Source organism: Ursus arctos, unplaced genomic scaffold (genome assembly GCF_023065955.2).
Source record: "Ursus arctos isolate Adak ecotype North America unplaced genomic scaffold, UrsArc2.0 scaffold_10, whole genome shotgun sequence".
Lineage (NCBI taxonomy): Eukaryota > Metazoa > Chordata > Mammalia > Carnivora > Ursidae > Ursus > Ursus arctos.
Window position 1 is genome coordinate 73,650,176 of NW_026622764.1, and position 19,790 is coordinate 73,669,965.

At 41.8% G+C, this 19,790-nt stretch overlaps 1 protein-coding gene across 4 annotated transcripts in view; it reads left to right on the top strand.

Moving 5' to 3' along the window:
- MIPEP (mitochondrial intermediate peptidase) overlaps positions 1-19,790 on the top strand; it is a 203,196-nt gene that overhangs the window by 34,379 nt on the left and 149,027 nt on the right. For all 4 annotated transcript variants that reach the window (XM_026493001.4, XM_026493004.4, XM_048215623.2 and 1 more), the window contains exons 9-10: positions 208-268; positions 3,885-3,937. In XM_026493001.4, the coding sequence (XP_026348786.2) occupies positions 208-268; positions 3,885-3,937 (114 nt within the window). The remainder of the gene's footprint in view (positions 1-207; positions 269-3,884; positions 3,938-19,790) is intronic.

The following is a 19,790-nucleotide window of genomic DNA, read 5'->3' on the forward strand; positions in this document are numbered from 1 at the left end:
CAATTAATTAACATACAGTGTATTATTAGTTTCAGAGGTAAAGCTTGGTGATTCATCAGTTGCATATAACACCCAGTGCTCATTACATCAGGTGCCCTCCTTAATAATGCCCGTCACCCAGTTACCCCATCCCCCTAGAAAGCTAGTTCTTTAATAATGTAGTTATTAAAATTTGTCCAAACAATGAATGATATACCTGTTTTACAGAACTATAAAAGACTTTGAGATGATACGAGGGATGAAAATGAAACTAAATCCTCAAAATTCTGTAAGTGACAATTTTAGAATATTTTTATTACAATATAAACAGTCTATCAGCTGAAGTCCTTATCTTTTGACTCAAGAACTTTCTTGTGATATGCTAAAGGTGTGTATGGTCTTGTTTCTGATCCCCGGTCTTGGTTCTGATTCTTGGGTTTGGTGAACAAAGTATTGCAATACTTGATTCATATGTCTGAGTTTGACACTTCCAGGAAATTCAGTATTTTTGTTGATTAGTTGACATAATACTCATGCATGCTCATACGCATATAGACGTGTATAAATGTACGTCAACAACATGTGTTAATATACACTCACGCGAAGTCAGCTTCCATTATGCCGAAAGTGGGCTTCTCAGTTTGAAGCAGCCTTTTAGGAGGCTCAGTGGAGGATTGATCTGGCGGGTGACAGTTTAACCATTAATGTTAACATTGCCATTTACTTTTTATTTGCTAATTTATGGAGCTCAATTAAATAGATCGATGTTGACATCAAAGTATACCCCATCCTAACACAGTTAAGGGTTGTTTTCAGTCATACAGTTAAATGATTACTTGATCTTGCACTGCAGGCTTAAGTGTCCTTATGTCCAGAAGGCCGCCCAAGTGATGGTGTGCCCTGAAAAGTGATGGGATTCCAGGTATTAGGACCCTGGTTCTCATTTGGCTCAAGGGAACAGCAGGGTTCCTGGTTGTTTGTATCATTCTCTTGTAGGTGCTGTTGTTGGCAATTCTTGATTTGGTGCTGGCTGCCAGGGCCAAAGTCATAGAGAACATTTAGGGGAAATGAGCCTTGCAGATTTAGAAACTATTTACCAGTTTCTCAGAGGTGATCTCCAAGAAATAGATTAATCCTATCAAATTCATCAGTTTCTAGAGTAAAGTACTAGGATTAGTTATCTGCATATTTTGGCTTGAGAGGTAGGTCCACTTAGGAAACTAGATATAGATCAGAATTTATTCTGGTGAACATAGAAACAGAAAAGATAAAATGTGTTGTCAAAAGCTAATTCATTAAAAGCTAATATAAAACTATCCCCTCTAGACAGTTTATATAGCTTATCGATACAGGTTATTCCACAGATATTTGTGAAATGCCTGATCTCACGAATTCTCTGTTGTCACCCTGCTACCACAGCCAGAACCTGCACTCTCTCTAGGCCAGTAGTTCTCAAAGTGTGTTCCCTGGAGCTTGTTAAAAATACAAATTCTCAAGCCCCAAATGAGACCTGCTGTATCTCTAGCCTTGTAATCCTTGTTTCGACAAGCCCTTCAGGTTATTTATCTCCCCCCACCCCAATCAGTTACTAAATCCTATAGATTCTACCCTCCTGAGAACTCTGTGTTCTTGCCTCTCCATGCCCATTGCCACAGCCCTGGCTGAGGTCATTGTGACTTCTCACCCAGATTGTAGCGGCCGAACTGGTTTCTGGCTGCTGATTTGGACTGCTTAGCAACGTGCCTAGTTCAGTGTTAGACACAGGGTAGGTACTCAGCACTTACTTGAAATGTGAATGAATGAATGAATGAATGAATGAATGAATGACTTGCCACCAGAGCGATTTTGCCAAAAAGCAGATCTGATCTTGTCACTCTTTTATTTAAGATTTTTCAGTGGCTTGCTGTAATTCTCAGATTTACCTTCCTATTTCTTAGCTTTCCCACCAAGGCTTTCCTAATTTTGCTTCTGCCTGCTTCTCTAGCCTTATCTTCTGCTGCCCCTTTAAGCCAAGTTACTGTCCCTTGTCCCCTACTGATAATACCTGTGTAATGCTCTTGTGCTTTTTTTAGTTACTTACTGCTTTGCTTGTCCTTGCTTTCCTTTTTTTTACTTTTCAGTTCAGACTGATATTTATGTGCCAGCCACTATGGTAGGTAGCTTGCCGTCATTCACAAACACCATACACAGGAATGCCTTTCCCCATTTTTTATCTGGTTGCAGTGTGCCCAGTCTTCAAACTCAGCTCCAGCTTTGGCTCCTCCCAACATTTCCTGACCTTCCACTGTGATTTAAATACCCTTCTCATGGGCTCTCTTTCACATGGTACAACGTCGTGCGCATGACCTACTGTACTCTGGTTGTGGAGTCACTTGGCTTTCTACAGCCTGGACCATTATCAGCTCCTCGGCACAAGGATTGGGTCTTACTGGGTTTTGTTTCCCTAGAGCCTGGACTGTCTGGTACATTGCAGATAGTAAATGGTCATCTGTTGGAGGAAATGTGTCCCAGGAACTGAACACCTTGGGGCTAGAGTTCTGGGGATGCTGGGAGAAGGAAGTAAGGCTGTAAGGTCTTATACTGGCTACACTCCATGGTAGCAGCGTGATCACGGAACTTGAGAAAGAACACCTTGTTATTTGAGGAGATAATGTCTGAACTGAAAATTTAAAGGATAAATCAAAGGACAGAAGCCAGTGTTCTTGGAGCTCTTACACAATACCAGGTCTTCTGTTTAGTAGTTTAGGTGCAATAAGAAATGCTGTTACTGAGGCACTGCGGTGTACCTGACAGTGTTCAGGCTGCCAGGACGTAACAGGAAAAATGTGAAAAAGTCCCTGTCCTCAAGAAGCTTGCATTCTAGGGGAGGAAAATGGATAGTAAATTCATGAAAGAAAGAAATATGTGCCATGTTGTATGGTGATGAGGGCAACAGGGGAAAATAAAGCAGAGAAAAGGGGATGGTGGTTGCTGTGTTCGAAGGATTGGTCAGGGAAGACTTCTCATGTGAGAAGACCCTTGAGCAGAGACTTGGAAGAAACGAGGCAGTGCCCCGCAGCAATAATGCAGGGCGGAGCCTTCTCGGAGAACAGCTGCCTCTTGTGGTCAAGGAATAGTGAGGAGACCAGTGTGGCCAGAGTGGAGCGAGGGAGGGCAAGAGCAGCGGGAGGTGGGCTCAGGGTACAGAGGGGTGAGATCAGGTCGTGTAGAAGGAAGACGGGAAAGCATTGGCGAGCAGAAATGACTTTTCCACATCGCACAGTAGTGTGGATTGCACGCTAGAGCCCAGGCGTTCTGACCTCACAGCCTGGGCTGTTAGTTACTCCTGTCACCTGGACAGTTTGTGGGGAGGAGGCTCATTCATGGATTCAAGCTTTTCCTCCCTTCAGAATTCTGCGCCAGTTGTCAAAACCAACTATTGTGACAGTGCTTCTTTATGACATATTTTCTTTGCTAAGATTACAGGTAATTCTCCCTTTGTTAGACTTGAAATTGTTGCTTTCATTTTGGGGATCCACCCTAAGCTTCCTGCTTAGATTTAGAAAGAACTCTAATCTTACCTTTAGGACCCTAATCTTACCTGCAGTGTTTTATGGATTGATACATGGGTTGCATTTTGGGAAAAATTTCAGCGTGGCTGATTTAATCTATTAATGTTGACTTTTATGTTTACATTTTACAGTATGTACCTCTTCCCCAAATTCTGGGATTATGTTTCATTTATATCTCTGTACTCATTGATTACAGAAGTCAAAATAAAGAGGTGGGGATTTCATGAGTTTTCAGGGTTTTTATAAACCTTTTCTGATATTATAAGAGGTTTACATTTTATAAGCTGGCTAAATTTTTGGTAAAAATTGTGAAGTGGTCAATAACTTTCATAGCAATGAATTTTTCCATTGTAGGAATTAATGCCTTGGGATCCCCCCTACTACAGTGGTGTGATTCGTGCAGAAAGGTAAGTTTTTGGGGGAGAAATCCTCATCTATGAGAAAGAAGAAAGAAACTAATATTTATTGAGCATCTTGTACAGCAATTATGCAACTACTGTCTTCACTCAGTCATAAGCCTGTACGCTCTCAAGTTCAGGCCCTGCGCTCGCATGGTCCACCTTTGCCCATATGTTTTTGATCTGGAGTAATCAGTCATAGGCTCATGCTCTACCCCTCCCCCAGCGCCTGTTCTTCTATGGCTCATGCCATTTCCTTGTTTAAAACTTTGCAGTATCTCCCTGTGGGGTCTGGCTTCTCCCTCTGTGTAGCTTCCAGGTTCCCTTACTAGACTAAGCTTTCTGGGGGCTGGGACTTTGCTAGAACCCCGGTTGTCTTTTGTTTCTGGCCCAGGGTGGGTGCTCAGCAAATATATGTTGAGCCAATGAAAGAATAAAGTAGTCCTTGGGATGGGGCTGTGTGGTTTTCTTGTTTCCTCATTTTGATTTGAACATATCGTGGACACTTTCTTGACACATCTGGAAGGATATATGTGAAATCAAGATTTAGGACAGTTAGCTTGATGTGAGTACTCCTCTAGCCTCTGTATTCTCCTGTGTTTATTATATTATGGCAAACTAGTAGGTATGCTTTTTTCTCTAAATATGCACTATTTCTGTCATTTTTATATTTGCATGTAAACCCAAGAAATACGGAAGCCTGTTTAAAGTGAACACATTTAGAAATGTTGATGTCCCAAGCAACTTTATATATACAAAAGTAATTAAGAAAGAAAAGATCTCCAAGTCCTACCCTTCAAGATTTTTTTAAACATTTTTCTCTTATACTTACTTTTTGAGCTCCTCAGCTTTAACCCAAAGGGTTAAGATTGATTTAGGTAGTGGAAGAAAATAAAAGCTTTGTGCCTTTTTCTTCATTAAAGCATGTTGGCAAATATCATGATAATATGCTTATTTGATTGATATTTAACTTTAAAGGCTTTGTTACTATGCATTATTCAGGCATCAAGTGAAGGGTAGTAAATACCTCACTAAAATTAGACTCTGTTTATTTTAATGAGAAGCAGAAAACAGTAACTTTTGGTATGCTTTTCTGCACTGGTAGGAGGAGGTGCCCTGAGATCAGTTAGTGTGTGGAAGAGCTTATCCACTTAATATTCATTCGTTTTCCTCTCTTTGGCTTCTCTGGGACATCTCTGTTCCTTAGACGAATCTTACAAAGCATATTGTCTCATAATACTTCGTTAGCCACTGTTTTTTTTTTTGTTTTGTTTTTTTAATTCCTCTCCATTTTAATTTTAATTTTTATTTATTTTTTAATGGTTTTTTATTATATTATGTTAGTCCCCATACAGTACATCCCCGGTTTCCGATGTAAGGCTCGATGATTCATTAGTTGCGTGTAACACCCAGTGCACCATGCAATACGTGCCCTCCTTACTACCCATCACCTGTCTATCCCATTCCCCCACCCCCCTCCCCTCTGAGGCCTTCAGTTTGTTTCTCATAGTCCATAGTCTCTCATGTTTCATTCCCCCTTCTGATTACCCCCCCTTTCTTTATCCCTTTCTTCCCCTACCGATCATCCTAGTTCTTATGTTCCATAGATGAGAGAAATCATATGATAGTTGTCTTTCTCTGCTTGACTTATTTCACTTAGCATTATCTCCTCCAGTGCCGTCCATGTTGCAGCAAATGTTGAGAACTCGTTTTTTCTGATAGCTGAGTAATATTCCATTGTATATATGGACCACAACTTCTTAATCCAGTCATCTGTTGAAGGGCATCTCGGCTCCTTCCACGATTTAGCTATTGTGGACATTGCTGCTATGAACATTGGGGTGCATATGGCCCTTCTCTTTACTACATCTGTATCTTTGGGGTAAACACCCAGTAGTGCAATGGCTGGATCATAGGGTAGCTCAATTTTTAACTTTTTAAGAGACCTCCACACTGTTTTCCAGAGTGGCTGTACCAACTTGCATTCCCACCAACAATGTAGGAGGGATCCCCTTTCTCCACATCCTCTCCAACAATTGTTGTTTCTTGCCTTGTGTATTTTTGCCATTCTAACTGGCGTAAGGTGGTATCTCAGTGTGGTTTTGATTTGAATTTCCTTGATGGCTAATGATTTTGAACATTTTTTCATGTGTCTGTTAGCCATTTGTATGTCTTCATTGGAAAAGTGTCTGTTCATATCTTCTGCCCATTTTTTGATTTGTTTATTTGTTTCTCGTGTATTGAGTTTGAGAAGTTCTTTGTAGATCTTGGATACCAGTCCTTTATCTGTAGTGTCATTTGCAAATATCTTCTCCCATTCCGTGGGCTGCCTCTTAGTTTTTCTGACTGTTTCCTTGGCTGTGCAGAAACTTTTAATCTTGATGAAGTCCCATAAACTCATTTTATCTTTTGTTTCTCTTGGCTTTGGGGATGTATCCTGGAAAAGGTTGCTTTGGCCGATGTCGTAGAGGTTGCTGCCTATGTTCTCCTCTAGGATTTGGATGGATTCTTGTCTCACATCGAGGTCTTTCATCCATTTGGAGTTTATTTTTGTGTATGGTGTGAGATAGTGGTCAAGTTTCATTCTTTTGCATGTAGCTGTCCAATTTTCCCAGCACCATTTATTGAAGAGACTGTCTTTTTCCCACCGGATGTTTTTTCCTGCTTTATCAAATATTAGTTGCCCAAAGAGCTGAGGGTCCATTTCTGGGCTCTCTATTCTGTTCCATTGGTCTATGTGTCTGTTTTTGTGCCAGTACCATGCTGTCTTTGTGATCACAGCTTTGTAGTACAGCTCAAAATCCGGCATTGTGATGCCCCCAGCTTTGTTTTTCCTTTTCAACAGTTCCTTGGAGATTCGGGGCCTTTTCTGTTTCCATACAAATTTAAGGACTGTTTGTTCCAGTTCTTTAAAAAATGTCCTCGGTATTTTGATCGGGATAGCATTGAAAGTGTAGATTTCTCTGGGTAGCATGGACATTTTAACTATGTTAATTCTTCCGATCCATGAGCATGGAATATCTTTCCATCTTTTTATGTCTTCCTCAATGTCTTTCAAGAGTGATTTATAGTTTCTAGAATATAGGTCCTTTACGTCTCTGGTTAAGTTAATTCCAAGGTAACGTATGGTTTTTGGTGCTATTGTAAATGGGATGGATTCCCTAATTTCTCTTTCTTCGGTCTCGTTATTCGTGTATAGAAATCAACTGATTTCTGAGCATCGATTTTGTATCCCGCCACGTTACTGAATTGCTCTATAACTTCTAATAGTTTGGGAGTGGCTTCTTTTGGGTTTTCCCTATAGAGTATCATGTCATCTGCGAAGAGAGACATTTTGACTTCTTCTTTGCCGATTCGAATACCTTTGATCCCTTTTTGTCGTCTGATTGCTGTTGTAAGGACTTCTAGTACTATGTTGAATAATAGTGGCGAGAGTGGGCATCCTTGTCGAGTTCCTGATCTTAAGGGAAAGGCTTCCAGCTTTTCCCCATTGAGAATAATATTTGCAGTAGGCTTTTCATAGATGGCTTTTATGAGATTGAGAAATGTACCTTCTATTCCTACACTCTGAAGGGTTTTAATCAGGAAAGGATGCTGTATTTTGTCAAATGCTTTTTCGGCATCGATTGAGAGGATCATATGGTTCCTGAGTCTTTTCTTGTTGATATGATGTATCACGCTGATTGATTGGCGAATATTGAACCACGCTTGCATCCCAGGTATGAATCCCACTTGATCGTGATGGATAATCCTTTTAATGTACTGTTGGATTCTATTAGCAAGTATCTTGTTAAGGATTTTGGCGTCCATATTCATTAGGGAGATCGGTCTGTAATTCTCCTTTTTGAGGGGGTCTTTGCCTGGTTTGGGGATCAAGGTAATATTGGCCTCATAGAATGAGTTTGGTAGCTTTCCTTCTGTTTCTGTTTTTTGAAATAGCTTTAGGAGAATAGGTATTATTTCTTCTTTGAATGCTTCGTAGAATTCCCCAGGAAAACCGTCCGGGCCTGGAGTTTTGTTGTTTGGAAGGTTGTTTATCACTGACTCAATTTCTTCATAATTAATTGGCCTGTTTAAGAAATCAATTTCTTCCGGTTTCAATCTTGGTAGTTTATAGGTGTCCAGGAAGGATTCCATCTCTTCCAGATTGCTTAGTTTATTGGCATATAGCTGTTGATAAAAATTTCTAATAATCCTTCCAATTTCAATGGTGTTCGTCGTGACCTCTCCCTTTTCATTCATAATTTTAATAATCTGGGTCCTTTCTCTTTTCTTTTGGATAAGTCTTGCCAGTGGTCTGTCAATTTTATTGATTCTCTCCAAGAACCAGCTTCTAGTCCTGTTGATCTGTTCTACTGTACTTCTGGTTTCTGCTAGATTGATTTCAGCTCTAATTTTGGTCAACTGCTTCCTCGTGTGTTGATTAGGCCTGTCCCTCTGTTGCTGTTCCAGCTTCTTGAGGTGAGAATATAAAAACTGCATTTTAGATTTTTCTATTCTTTTGAGTGAGGCTTGGATGGCTATGTATTTTCCCCTTAGGACTGCCTTTGCAGTATCCCATAGGTTTTGGACTGTTGTATTTTCATTCTCATTGGTCTCCATAAATTGTTTAATTTGATTTTTGATTTCCTGGTTTATCGAGTCATTCCTGAGCAGGATGGTTCTTAGTCTCCAAGTGTTTGAGTTTCTTCTAAATTTTTCCTTGTGGTTGAGTTCCAATTTCAGAGCGTTGTGGTCTGAGAATATGCAGGGGATAGTTTCAATCTTTTGGTATCGGTTGAGACCTGTTTTGTGTCCCAGAACATGGTCTATTCTTGAGAATGTTCCATGGGCATTAGAATAGAATGAGTATTCTTTGGTTCTGGGGTGTACTGTTCTATATATATCTATGAGGTCCAACTCGTCGAGTATGGCATTCAAAGCCTTTGATTCTTTGCTTAGTTTTTGCCAGGGTGTTCTGTCTATTTCTGATAGTGGAGTGTTGAGGTCCCCTACTATTAATGTATTTTTATTTATATGTCTCTTTATTCTGGTTAAGAGTTGGCTTGTGTATCTTGCTGCTCCCCTGTTGGGGGCATATATATTTATAATTGTCATATCCACTTGTTGAATACTTCCTTTAAGAATAATATAGTGCCCTTCTCCGTCTCTAACTATAGTCTGTAGTTTAAAATCCAATTTATCTGATATGAGAATTGCTACCCCAGCTTTCTTTTGAGGTCCATTTGCGTGAAAGATGGTACTCCATCCCCTTACTCTCAGTCTGAATGCATCTTTGGGTTCGAAATGAGTCTCTTGTAGACAGCAAATGGATGGGTCATTTCTTTTTATCCAGTCTGCAACCCTGTGGCGTTTATGGGATGGTTCAAACCATTTACATTAAGACTGATTACTGAGAGATATGATTTTAATGATGCCATGTTGCCAGTAAAGTCTTTGTTTGTATTGGCTGTGACTTTCTGTTCTGTATCACTCTTGGGGCCTTTTTACCTTTATAGAACCCCCCGTAATATCTCCTGTAGGGCTGGTTTCGTGGTTACGAAATTGGTTAGTGACTGGCAATTCTGAAATGTCTTTATTTCTCCATCAATTCTGAATGACAGCCTTGCTGGATAAAGGATCCTTGGCTGCATGTTTTTCTCTGAAAGAGCTTTAAAAATGCTCCCCCAACCCTTTCTCTCATTCCAGGTCTGTGTAGACAGGTCTGACGTAATTCTGATGCCTTTGCCTCGGTACGTGAGAAATTTCTTTGCCCTGGCCGCTTTCAATACTGTATCCTTGGATCTAATATTTGCGAATTGCACTATGATGTGACGTGGCGTAGGTTTGTCGTGGTTGAGCTTGGGAGGGGTCCTCTCTGCCTCTTGGACACGAATGTTTGTTTCCCTTGCTAGATTAGGGAAGTTTTCAGCTACAATTTGTTCAAATATCTCTTCTAGACCTCTGTTTTTCTCCACCTCCTTGGGGATGCCGATGATTCTAACATTGGATCGTTTCATTGAGTCAGTAATCTCCCGTAATCTACATTCGTGGGCGTGGATTTTTTTAAGACCATCTTCTATTTTCATTTTTTCCTCTATTAACCCATCCTCCAATTCACTAACCCATTCCTCTGCTTCTGTGACCCTGGCCGTCAGAGCCTCTAGTTTTGTCTGCATTTGGCTCATAGAATTTTTAATTTCTGTCAGATTCGCTCTCATTTCTGTCCTTAGGGATTCTATATTCTCAGTAACCTTTTTGTTAATAGTTTTTTCAATTCTACTCATCATTTTGACCATCGTTACTCTGAATTCCATTTCTGATACTTTGGTTACATCCATATCCATTATTTCTGTGGCAGAGGCCACAGACTCACTGTCTTTTCTTTGCTGGGGGGGGCTTTTCCTTCTTGTCATTCTGATGAGGAGAGGCTGCGGGGCTGTGCAGAGCCCAAATTATTGACTGGGTCCCAGGCCGTGCCCCTTGTATTATAGGGATCTTAGGCATGTGGGCTTCTTCTTTAAAGATTTTATTTATTTATTTATGTGGCAGCCAACCAGCGAGAGAGGGAACAGAAGCAGGGGAGTGGGAGAGGAAGAAGCAGGCTCCCAGCGGAGGAGCCCGATGAGGGACTCCTTTCCGGAACGCCGGGATCACGCCCTAAGCCGAAGACAGGCACTCAATGACTGCGCCACCTGGGCGCCAGGGTTGTGGGCTTCTTGATTTTTCAGCCTGCCTTCTGGGGGAGGGGCCTGCCGCGCCGATACTCAGTCAACCCTGTTTGGGTAGAGTCTCCCTGTCCCCTGCGAGGGGGGATGGGGATGGGCACTCTCTGAGCCGGTATTTCCAGGCTTTTGTTCTCTGGTGGCTTTCCCTGGCGGTTTGCTGTGCCTCTTCTGAGAGTCAGAGAAGCAGCGGCTGAATTTCAGCCTATGTCACAGAACAGAGGGATTGCGGCCCGTTTTCTACTAATGTTCTGGCCACTTTAACTCTGTTACTGTTGGTGCTGCTCAACCCTGCAGCGTCCTGGGATGTGCGCCCCACACCTGGTGTCCCAGCCCTCACTTCCAGGGCCGGTGCGTCTCTGTCCTTTGTGTTTCTAATGCCACCAGCCGCCCCGTGCGCGCTCCGGAAGCTCCCAGTCTCAGTCTGGATCCAGTGAGCACACCGGGATTCTGGTGTTCCGCGAGATGCCTGGTGGCGCACGCACTCGGCTCATGGTCTCAGTCTGCTGTTTTGCGGGTGCTGTCCGCAAGCCCCGCCCGCTCTCCCGTGCAGGTGGCTACCGCTTCCTGGTGCCCAAACGCGGCGGCTCCCTTCCCCTTCCGTTTATCTTCCGATATCTGTGCACGGTTTCATGGCTCCCCGCTTCGTACCTCAATACTCAGTGCTGGAGATGTTCATTTGTAGAGATCCAGATGCATCTTCCTGCATCTCAGGCTGGTTCCATGGTTGTTTAGGCTGGTCTGGTACCTATTCAGCTCGACTCAGGGGACCGGCTGAAAAAAGGTGTCTCCTACTCCTTTGCCATCTTAACCGGAAGTCCCTAGCCACTGTTTTTTATACATATATCCTGAATTCAGCACGAGCCGCCTTCTCTATGGAAGCACAGAAACTGCTACTCAAAATCTGTCATCATTTAATTATGATAAACAGTGAGTGCTTAGAATATATTATAGTTTAATAAAATTCTTCACAAATGTGTTTTATGGCTGCAGAACTTTGGACTTTGCTCCCTATCTTTACATAAAACATACAATTTCTCTTTTCAGTTTTTTTTTCAAAGATTTGGCTTGGTTGCTTGGCCAACCAAGATATAGCATAAAGGAACACTAATTTTTTTTTTATCAATGCCTTCCGTATGAAATAAGTTTTTAAAAGAACTCATATAAGATGCCAAGACCACCATTCTGATGACAGAATCTATTAAATTGGTTGTAGTGCAGGTCTTGGGAGTTAAAAGTCTTTTTATTGTTAAATATCAAAAAGTGAAATAATTTCATTATTTTTACTGTTAACATTAAAATTGTGTGTAAATCGTATAACATTATGTATTTTGCTTAGTTAAAAAACTGGCGTATTTTCTAATTGTTTTATTAAGCATGCCCACATATTCCAAGCATAGTAAATATGTGTCTTAAAAAGGTCCAGTAGCATTTATAGTAAAGGATTGCTATTCCTAGCAAAAAAAAAAAAAAAAAAAAAAAAAAGAAACCACCCCCCCCAAACCCCCCCCCAAAAAACTTTTGACTTTGGAAAGTAATGTAAAATAGATGTATTTGTTTCTTTCTGATTTTTGCTACTGTGATTTTTATGTGGTATTCCTCTGTTTCATGTTGCCCACCCCTGGTTATTTAATGAATGCCCTAGCCTTATATTTAAGTGATATTTTTGTCATTTAGCTTTATTCTGTAAGTGTAGGATGCCCAAATGGTGATTCTGTGGAAATTATATATGAATATCTGAAGACTTGCAAAGCTATACTCGGTTGTAAAGTATACGCATTAATTAGGAGTATGAGAGGGATCCCGGACATGTCTGGTAGTGATCTTAAATAAAAGACATTGAATAAAGGATAGTGACTTTCTCTTCTCCATTTCTACCAAAAGTACGATATTGTAAAGTCAGTGTTGCTGACTGACTCTGGAGTCAGTACTTAGAGATCGCTGAGCCTCCAGGTAGGTTGGGAGTTCTCTCCCCTGTGCACTAGCCATAGGACAGTGTCTCACTGTCCACCCGAGCCATTGGAGAGAGTGGGAACACCCAAGGCGGCATGCCTGTGTGGTCTGAAGCACGTTCCCTGAGGTCTGGGCAGCCTGGGTGAGTCCCGGCTCCACCACTAATGAGCTACACACAACCTTTGAAAAGGTACTTGTCCTCTCTAACCTCTCAGCAAAGGTATCTGTAAAATGGGAGTTGTAATAATCCCTACTTCATAGGTCAGGACTAAATGAATTAGTGTTGGTATCATTAGTACTGAAATAACATTATTATATGGAATTGGCCTTCTCTGGACGCTGTTCTAGAGGATGATCTACTCTGAGAGGTGCTTTGTAAGTGTCCTCTAGAATCTCTTGATTCTAGGAGGGAGTGGTCACTTCTCCCTGAAGGCTTATCTAAGAAAATACTCATCCAAAGTATGATGAACATATCGAATTAGTTGTTGAATGCTCATCAGAGAAGCTTTTAGTGATGGAGAAAGAACATGGGGACATGGAGGTCCACCTTGCCTGTGCTTCGCAGAGTATTGCTGTGTCCGGGGAGAGGAACCCTGTGTCTGGCTGGCAGGACAGCTCACTTTTGGTCCCTTTCCTCTTGAAGATCATGGGATAGCTACTGCCTTCAAAATAGAATTGGAGGGGCTCCTGGGTGGCTCGGCCGTTAAGCGTCTGCCTTCGGCTCAGGTCATGATCCCAGGGTCCTGGGATTGAGCCCCGCATCGGGCTCCCTGTTTGGTGGGAAGCCTGCTCCTTCCTCTCACACTCTCCTTGCTTGTGTTCCCTCTCTCGCTGTCTCTCTCTGTCAAATAAATAAATAAAATCTTAAAAAAATAAAACAAACCAAAAAACAAAATAGAATTGGAGCCGTCGTTCGTGGCTTCTAGGGTCTGGTCACAGCCTGCTTTTCTTTAACAATGAACACATGCATACCACAGTTATTCGTTGGGTATGGCCTGCCCTTCTGGTTTTTCCTACCACACCTCTTCCTTTATAGTTTTCCTCAACCAGACTAAACTCTCTGTCCCAAGTTAGATCCCTTTCTCAGGCAGAGCCTATGTCTGGCGGCTGCTAACGTTCCCCTTGCCTTTCTTTGCTATCTTACCTGTGAAGTTTTGCCAGGAGTCCACGAAACCTCCAGGTCTGCCATAGCCACTGTAGTTCCAGCCACCACCATGCTTATAGCTTACATGTGGCACACTTGACCTTCTAACAATGTGTTCTTTTGGTGTCATATGTTAAACGTGTCTTGTCAACCATACCTTAAAGCTCTTGATAACAAAGTGTGTCTTGTTTCTTCTATTTGTAGTAAAATGTAACATATACACTCTGGGCTCTCAGTAAATGCATATTGGTTGATAGCCATTGTTCAAGACTGTCTAAACTGGTAATTGGAAATCCTTATTAAAAACAATCCAGTGAGAGGCACCTGGGTGGCTCAGTTGGTTAAGTATCTGCCTTCAGCTCAGGTCATGATCCTGAGGTCCTAGGATCAAGCCCCGCATCAAGCTCTCTGTTCAGTGGGGAGCCTGCTTCTCCCTTTCTGTCTGCCCCTCTCCTTGCTTGTGTGCTCTCTCTCTCAAATAAATAAATAAAATCTTAAAGCAATCCAGTGATACATTTTTTTGTAAAGAAGAATATCATTTTTTTGTGAATGGCCTTTTTCATCTCTCAGATTTATTGAAAGCAGTGTGACCATCGGGAGGCCTTCAGAATGCTCATTTGTTGACAGAGGTTTCTACCAGGCTCGTTGGTTCTTAGAGTTAAGAAATCACCAGCTATTCCAGGAACACAATGTAACCTATCTGGTATCCACCAGGGGCTTTAGTTAATTTATTTCAAGTTCCAGTAGTAGGTCTTTGTTTGGCTATTAACTCAATAAAAGAACCAAGAAAAGGGATACTGAAATGCTTCAGATGGCGTTGTGAGAATTGGGGGTTTAAACATCTATTTTAAGTAGCTTAAAAGGCAAATAAATGATTGAGTTTTGGTTTGAGGTTTCAATAATCTTGATTGACGAGAGGTGGCCGAGAAGCACAGGTAATGGATGAGAAAAGAAAGTGAAAATATAAGAGTTTGGGTTTGAGGTTAGAAGAAGGGAACAAACTGAAGACTGCTAAATCCTTGTTAAATTCCTCTGCTTTCAAGTAAAGACTTAAATGTGTGGTTTGACACGAAACAAAAAACAGAAGGGGCTTTCCTTGATTTGAGTTTTTCGAGTTCACCCCAGGGACTCTTTTTTTTTGCTTTTATGTTCACATTCATTTTAAGTTTCTTAAATGTTCGCCTTAAGAAAGGAAAGAACCTATTAGAAGTAAGATAAGAAATTAATGTGTTTTAAAACCACAAAGGTTGATCCTGGGAAATAGTTTCATGAGTGACCAATGGACATCTTAAAGAGCATTTTAATTTTTTTTTCAAGTTTTAGTGTTGGCATCCTTATGGTAGAGGAAAAGTAATTCTGTAAATTATGATAAGTATGCATGCCATTATTTAATTTAAAATTAAATGTGGTTTTTGAATAGGCAGTCCATTTGTGTGGCTCAAGACAACATTAAAAAAGTCAAAACAGCATTAAAAAGGACTCATTGAGAAATTTTGGTGTCACCCCTTACCCCTGTCCCTGCTCACAGCATTCCCCCTTTCCCTGCCCTGTAGAGGTAATCATTTTTAAAGTTGTTTAATATGTCCTGGCGGTGTTTGATTTTGGTTTATAATGCTTGGCTACTTTATTTCTTTTCTGCCAATAGTGAGTTTCAGTGAATCATACTTCATTAATTTTGATGCTATTTTATATAAGGACATTATTGGGAAGGGGAATTCTGTATTGTTTATTCCTTGCTAAGGTATATTCGCAAAAGTTCAAGAGCATTCACATAATGAGATAGGAATGTTTTATGTTTTAAACTCATCAGAAGACCCTGGATTTTCTTGGACAGATGACACTGTGGTGTTTCAAGATAACAAAGACTTATTTGATGTGTGAAATTGTATATTTTATTGGCTAGTGGATGTGCAGTGAGCTGGGTCCTGTCAGTGTTTAAAAAAAGAACCTTTATTATGAAAACTTTCAAAATAAGCAAAAATACAAAGAATAACATAGGTAACCCCCATATATTCATCTTCCAGATTTAGTAACTATCAAAACTGTGCTGGATTTGCTTCACTTATATTTGTTTTTTCTTTTCCTTTTCTTTTTTCTTTCTCCTTGTTACTAAAGTAAACCCTAGACCTCATGTCTTTTCACTGGGACATTTTATTATGGATCTCTAAGGAATACAGATATTTTCTTACATCACGGCAGCCCTAGCATGACCTAAGAAGGTTCACGGCAGTCCATTGGCATCATCTAGTACTCAGTCCGTATGCGTACGTCCTTGATGATATCAGGTCCATTTTCTCCCAGGCAGCTTGTTGGAACCAAACGTGGCCTGCACATTTCATTTGGTTTTTCTGTCTCCTGAGTCTGTTACTCTAGAGCAGGTCTGCACACTTCATGCCCCCATCCCACCTCCCACCTTCTTCATGACCGGTTGCAGACACCAGGTTACTTGTCCTATGGATTTCCCCAAACTTCTGGATTGATGTGATTGCTTTCTTGTGGTGTCATTTTGCTGCTCCCTCTAATCTGGATGCTGTGCCCCACCCCCCATTATTTTTAGACTTCAGGTATAACTAATTTTACATGTTGCTATAATTTAGGAAGCTGTATGAGAGACTGTTACAAGTAGAAGTCTCGGTGCTGTCCTAAGATTTGGCTCCAGTCTCTGTGATGGGGCTTCTGTCATGTGGTGCCACAGCAGTGTGATGGGGTCATCCTTTCCCCCTTATATCAGGCGTACTAGTTCACTTGCCCCCGTCTCTAGGGTGATGGTAAAATTGTATTATATTTGCTAACTTTGGTTTTGATTTAAGTTAACTACAGTTTCCGGTGAACTAGGTAGCTGATCTGCACCATTAGTTTGGCCGGAGAAGCTTCCTTGCCGTTAGCCTCAGAAGACAAGGTAGAAACGACCAAATTGGCAATGACTGATTCTTTATAAAACAGAGAGGGCAAAAGATCTTTATCTTCAGTACAATCTAATTACCTGAAAGGTGAGCAGGTTTTAGTATCATTCTCTTCTTTCAGTACCTTGCCTTGGTTTAACCAGATCAAACAGTACCTTTCCCTGTGGCTTTCAAGACTCAACATTTAAAAACACCATCCGACTAGCACATTAAAGTCATGCTTAGTCAGTCACTCCTGATGCCAAACCATTCTATTTCATTTTCTCCTGTTAAAGTTAGAAATGGTTCCCCGGACAGCATTGTTCCCTGCTCTGCTCCTGCTCAGCGCGCATGCTCCCTAGCCCGCACATGCCCCGTGGCCCGCCTGCTGCTTCCCGGCGCAGTGAGCCTCCCTAAGCCTTTGCCGTTTGGGTGCAAAGGCGCTCTCACACCAGGTTTCATTTAACCTGGGTAGCACAGTAAGATTGAAGCCGCTGTTTACCTGCAGTCTCAGCCTGGGTTCCCTGACTATACTTGTGTCTTTATGTTTTCACGAAGTTCAATGCCAAGATGTGTTTAGAAATAATGTCCAGGTTCTTTCTTTAATCCCAGGTGCATCAGAGGTTGAAATATAAGTCTGACTCATAGATGATGCTTCATAAGTACAGTGATACACTGACTTTTTTTTTTTTGAAGACCTCAAATTACAACAAAGAATTCTTCAGCTGAAAATCTCTGACTAATATTTCTGTACTTGTTTCAGTGATAATTAGTGTTCCTGATAGGGTTTTTGAGATATTGCTAAATTCTGTGGCTCCTAATCAGAAAGACCTAATTTTTTACCATTTTACCATGCCGATTAGAATATGTTCTAGTTCTTTGAAAACTGAGAATTTGTAAACCCATAGGTAAGCATATTTTTAAACGGGCTGAGTAAAGAGCGTCTTTGAGCTTCATTTAGCAGCCACGGTGGATAACAGTCATTTTCTTCCTATTTGTTTCTGAGGAAAAGGAATAAAAGGATTCCAGACATGTCTTATTTTTGGGTTCAAGTCAGTGGAACATCTTTACAGTACATAGTAGTAAAACTCTCTTGTAAAACTATAAAAGAGTTTGAGGTGATGAAAGGAATGGCAATGAAATTAAATCCTCAAAATACACTTCAGTTTTACTGTTTCTATTGGGCTCTGGCTCTGATGGGCCTTAAGGTTTTCTGTGCTGCCTGTAGCACTTCTCTGCCATTCTGGGGGTCTTGAGATGACAGAGGAGAGATTTCTTACGTGTCGTGTCTATGCAGATGTGGCTGGAGATGCCATGAGCAGGTATTCACAGGCAGATGGGTGGCTCTGGTGCTGTGGCTGCTGGCCATAGCTTAGATGACCTCTGGTATGGATCTTCGAGGGCTTCAGTGACCTGTGGCCACTGAAACGTCCTAGGTGTGATCTGACACTGTGTGGCAGGTGTCAGCTGCGAGCATGAAAGGCAGGGGCCCACAGAGTGGGCCTGCTGCCCCGTGATCGGTGTGTTGTAGGGACTATGCCTCAAATCGGGGTTGTAGCTGCTGGAAATTCCTTGGGGCTCTTCACGTCTCTTGCAGCCTTGCTGGACCTTTTCCCATTCTGGCTGTCCTTCAGGAAGGAATTGCCTCTCACTTGTGGGAGTTATGGAGGGCGTGGAGCAGCGTGCAGGTGCTGTGATCTCTTTCTTGCTGTCTGAGGTGGCTGAGTCAGCTGTAAGGCAATCTTTGCTTGATCCAGCTTGCGTGCCCTATTTGCTTGAATGCCCGTGAGCCTTTGCTGGTGCTCTTTCTCCTCCTAGAATGCCCTTCCCCCTCCACCAGGGAACTCCTCTTTCAACATCCACCCCCGAGGCCACCTCCGTTTTGAGCTTCTCCCCGATCCTTACATTGTCATCCTCTCCCCTTTGGCAGGCGCAGTTAGCCACAGCCTCGTCTTTGTTCCTAAGCCCTTTGTGCGCTGATGCCCCTTGTCACTTGCAGTTATGCTTTATGGTTACAGTGCCTAACTCTATTTCGAGGAGTTATCTTGCACATAATAGGTGATTAATCAATGTTCAGTGCACTGACTCAGTCTCCTCGACAGTGTTGCTGTAGCTTAGGCATGTCCTACGTTTCTGCAGGTGCCACGCCAGCATCTTTGCATGTGTTATCTGATCATCAGGGGAGCCTGGGAAGTGTTATCCCCATTTTCCTGGTTAGGAAAATCAGGCTTCTGAAAGCCAAGTAACTTGCCAAAAGCACAGAACCAGTAAGAGAGAGAGCCAGGATTTTAACTTCAGGGCTCTTTCTCCTAGTCTGCCTTGGATTCTTACAAACTTGTCTGGGCCTCAGTTTCCTCGGGTAAAATTAACTGATAATTCGTGTACTACCTGGCTCACAGAATTATGTAGGGAATATGGGAGACTCATGACGTGAAAGTACTCTGCAAATTGGAAAGCACTATGCAAATATAAGGTAATAATATCCAAACCGTCACGGGGATTGCTTCATCAGTTGTTCTAACTTTCTTATATATCATCAATCTCTTCTTTTCTGTTAACTCCTTTCTGTGTGCCTGCCAAGGTGCTAAGATCTCCCATCTTTTTTCTTTTTTTAAATATTTTTTTATTTATTTGAGAGAGAGAGAGAGAGTCTTCAAGTAGACTCCGTGGTTGAGCATGGAGTCCGACACAGGGCTCGATTTCATGACCCATGAGATCATGACCTGAGCTGAAACCAAGAGTTAGATGCTTAACCGACTGAACCACCCAGGAGCCCCTCTCACATCTTAAAATACAAATAATTACCTTACCTGTCCCGTGACCCTTGGAGAGACTATAGTCCTTGTTTTTTCTGCCATTCCTCCCCCAACAGTGGTCAACACTGGATGCTTCCTCTTTCTAATGGCCATAGTCTGAGTCTTAGCCCTGTTAGTCCATCAGCCTGATCTTTCCAAGTTATCCAGCTGCCTGCCAGTCATACTGTTCAGTAACTTGTTTAAGCCCTCAACACCCCAAACCTTTGTAGTTTATGACATCGCTATTTCCTGTTTCTTAAAATTCTTTTTTCCGTATATACCCCCGACTCCCTTTTCTTTTCTTTCTCATCACCCTCTTGTTGATCTTTTCTCTTCTCTAATTTGGCAGCCTTAGGAGTGTACTCAGTGTTCTGACGCCCTGAG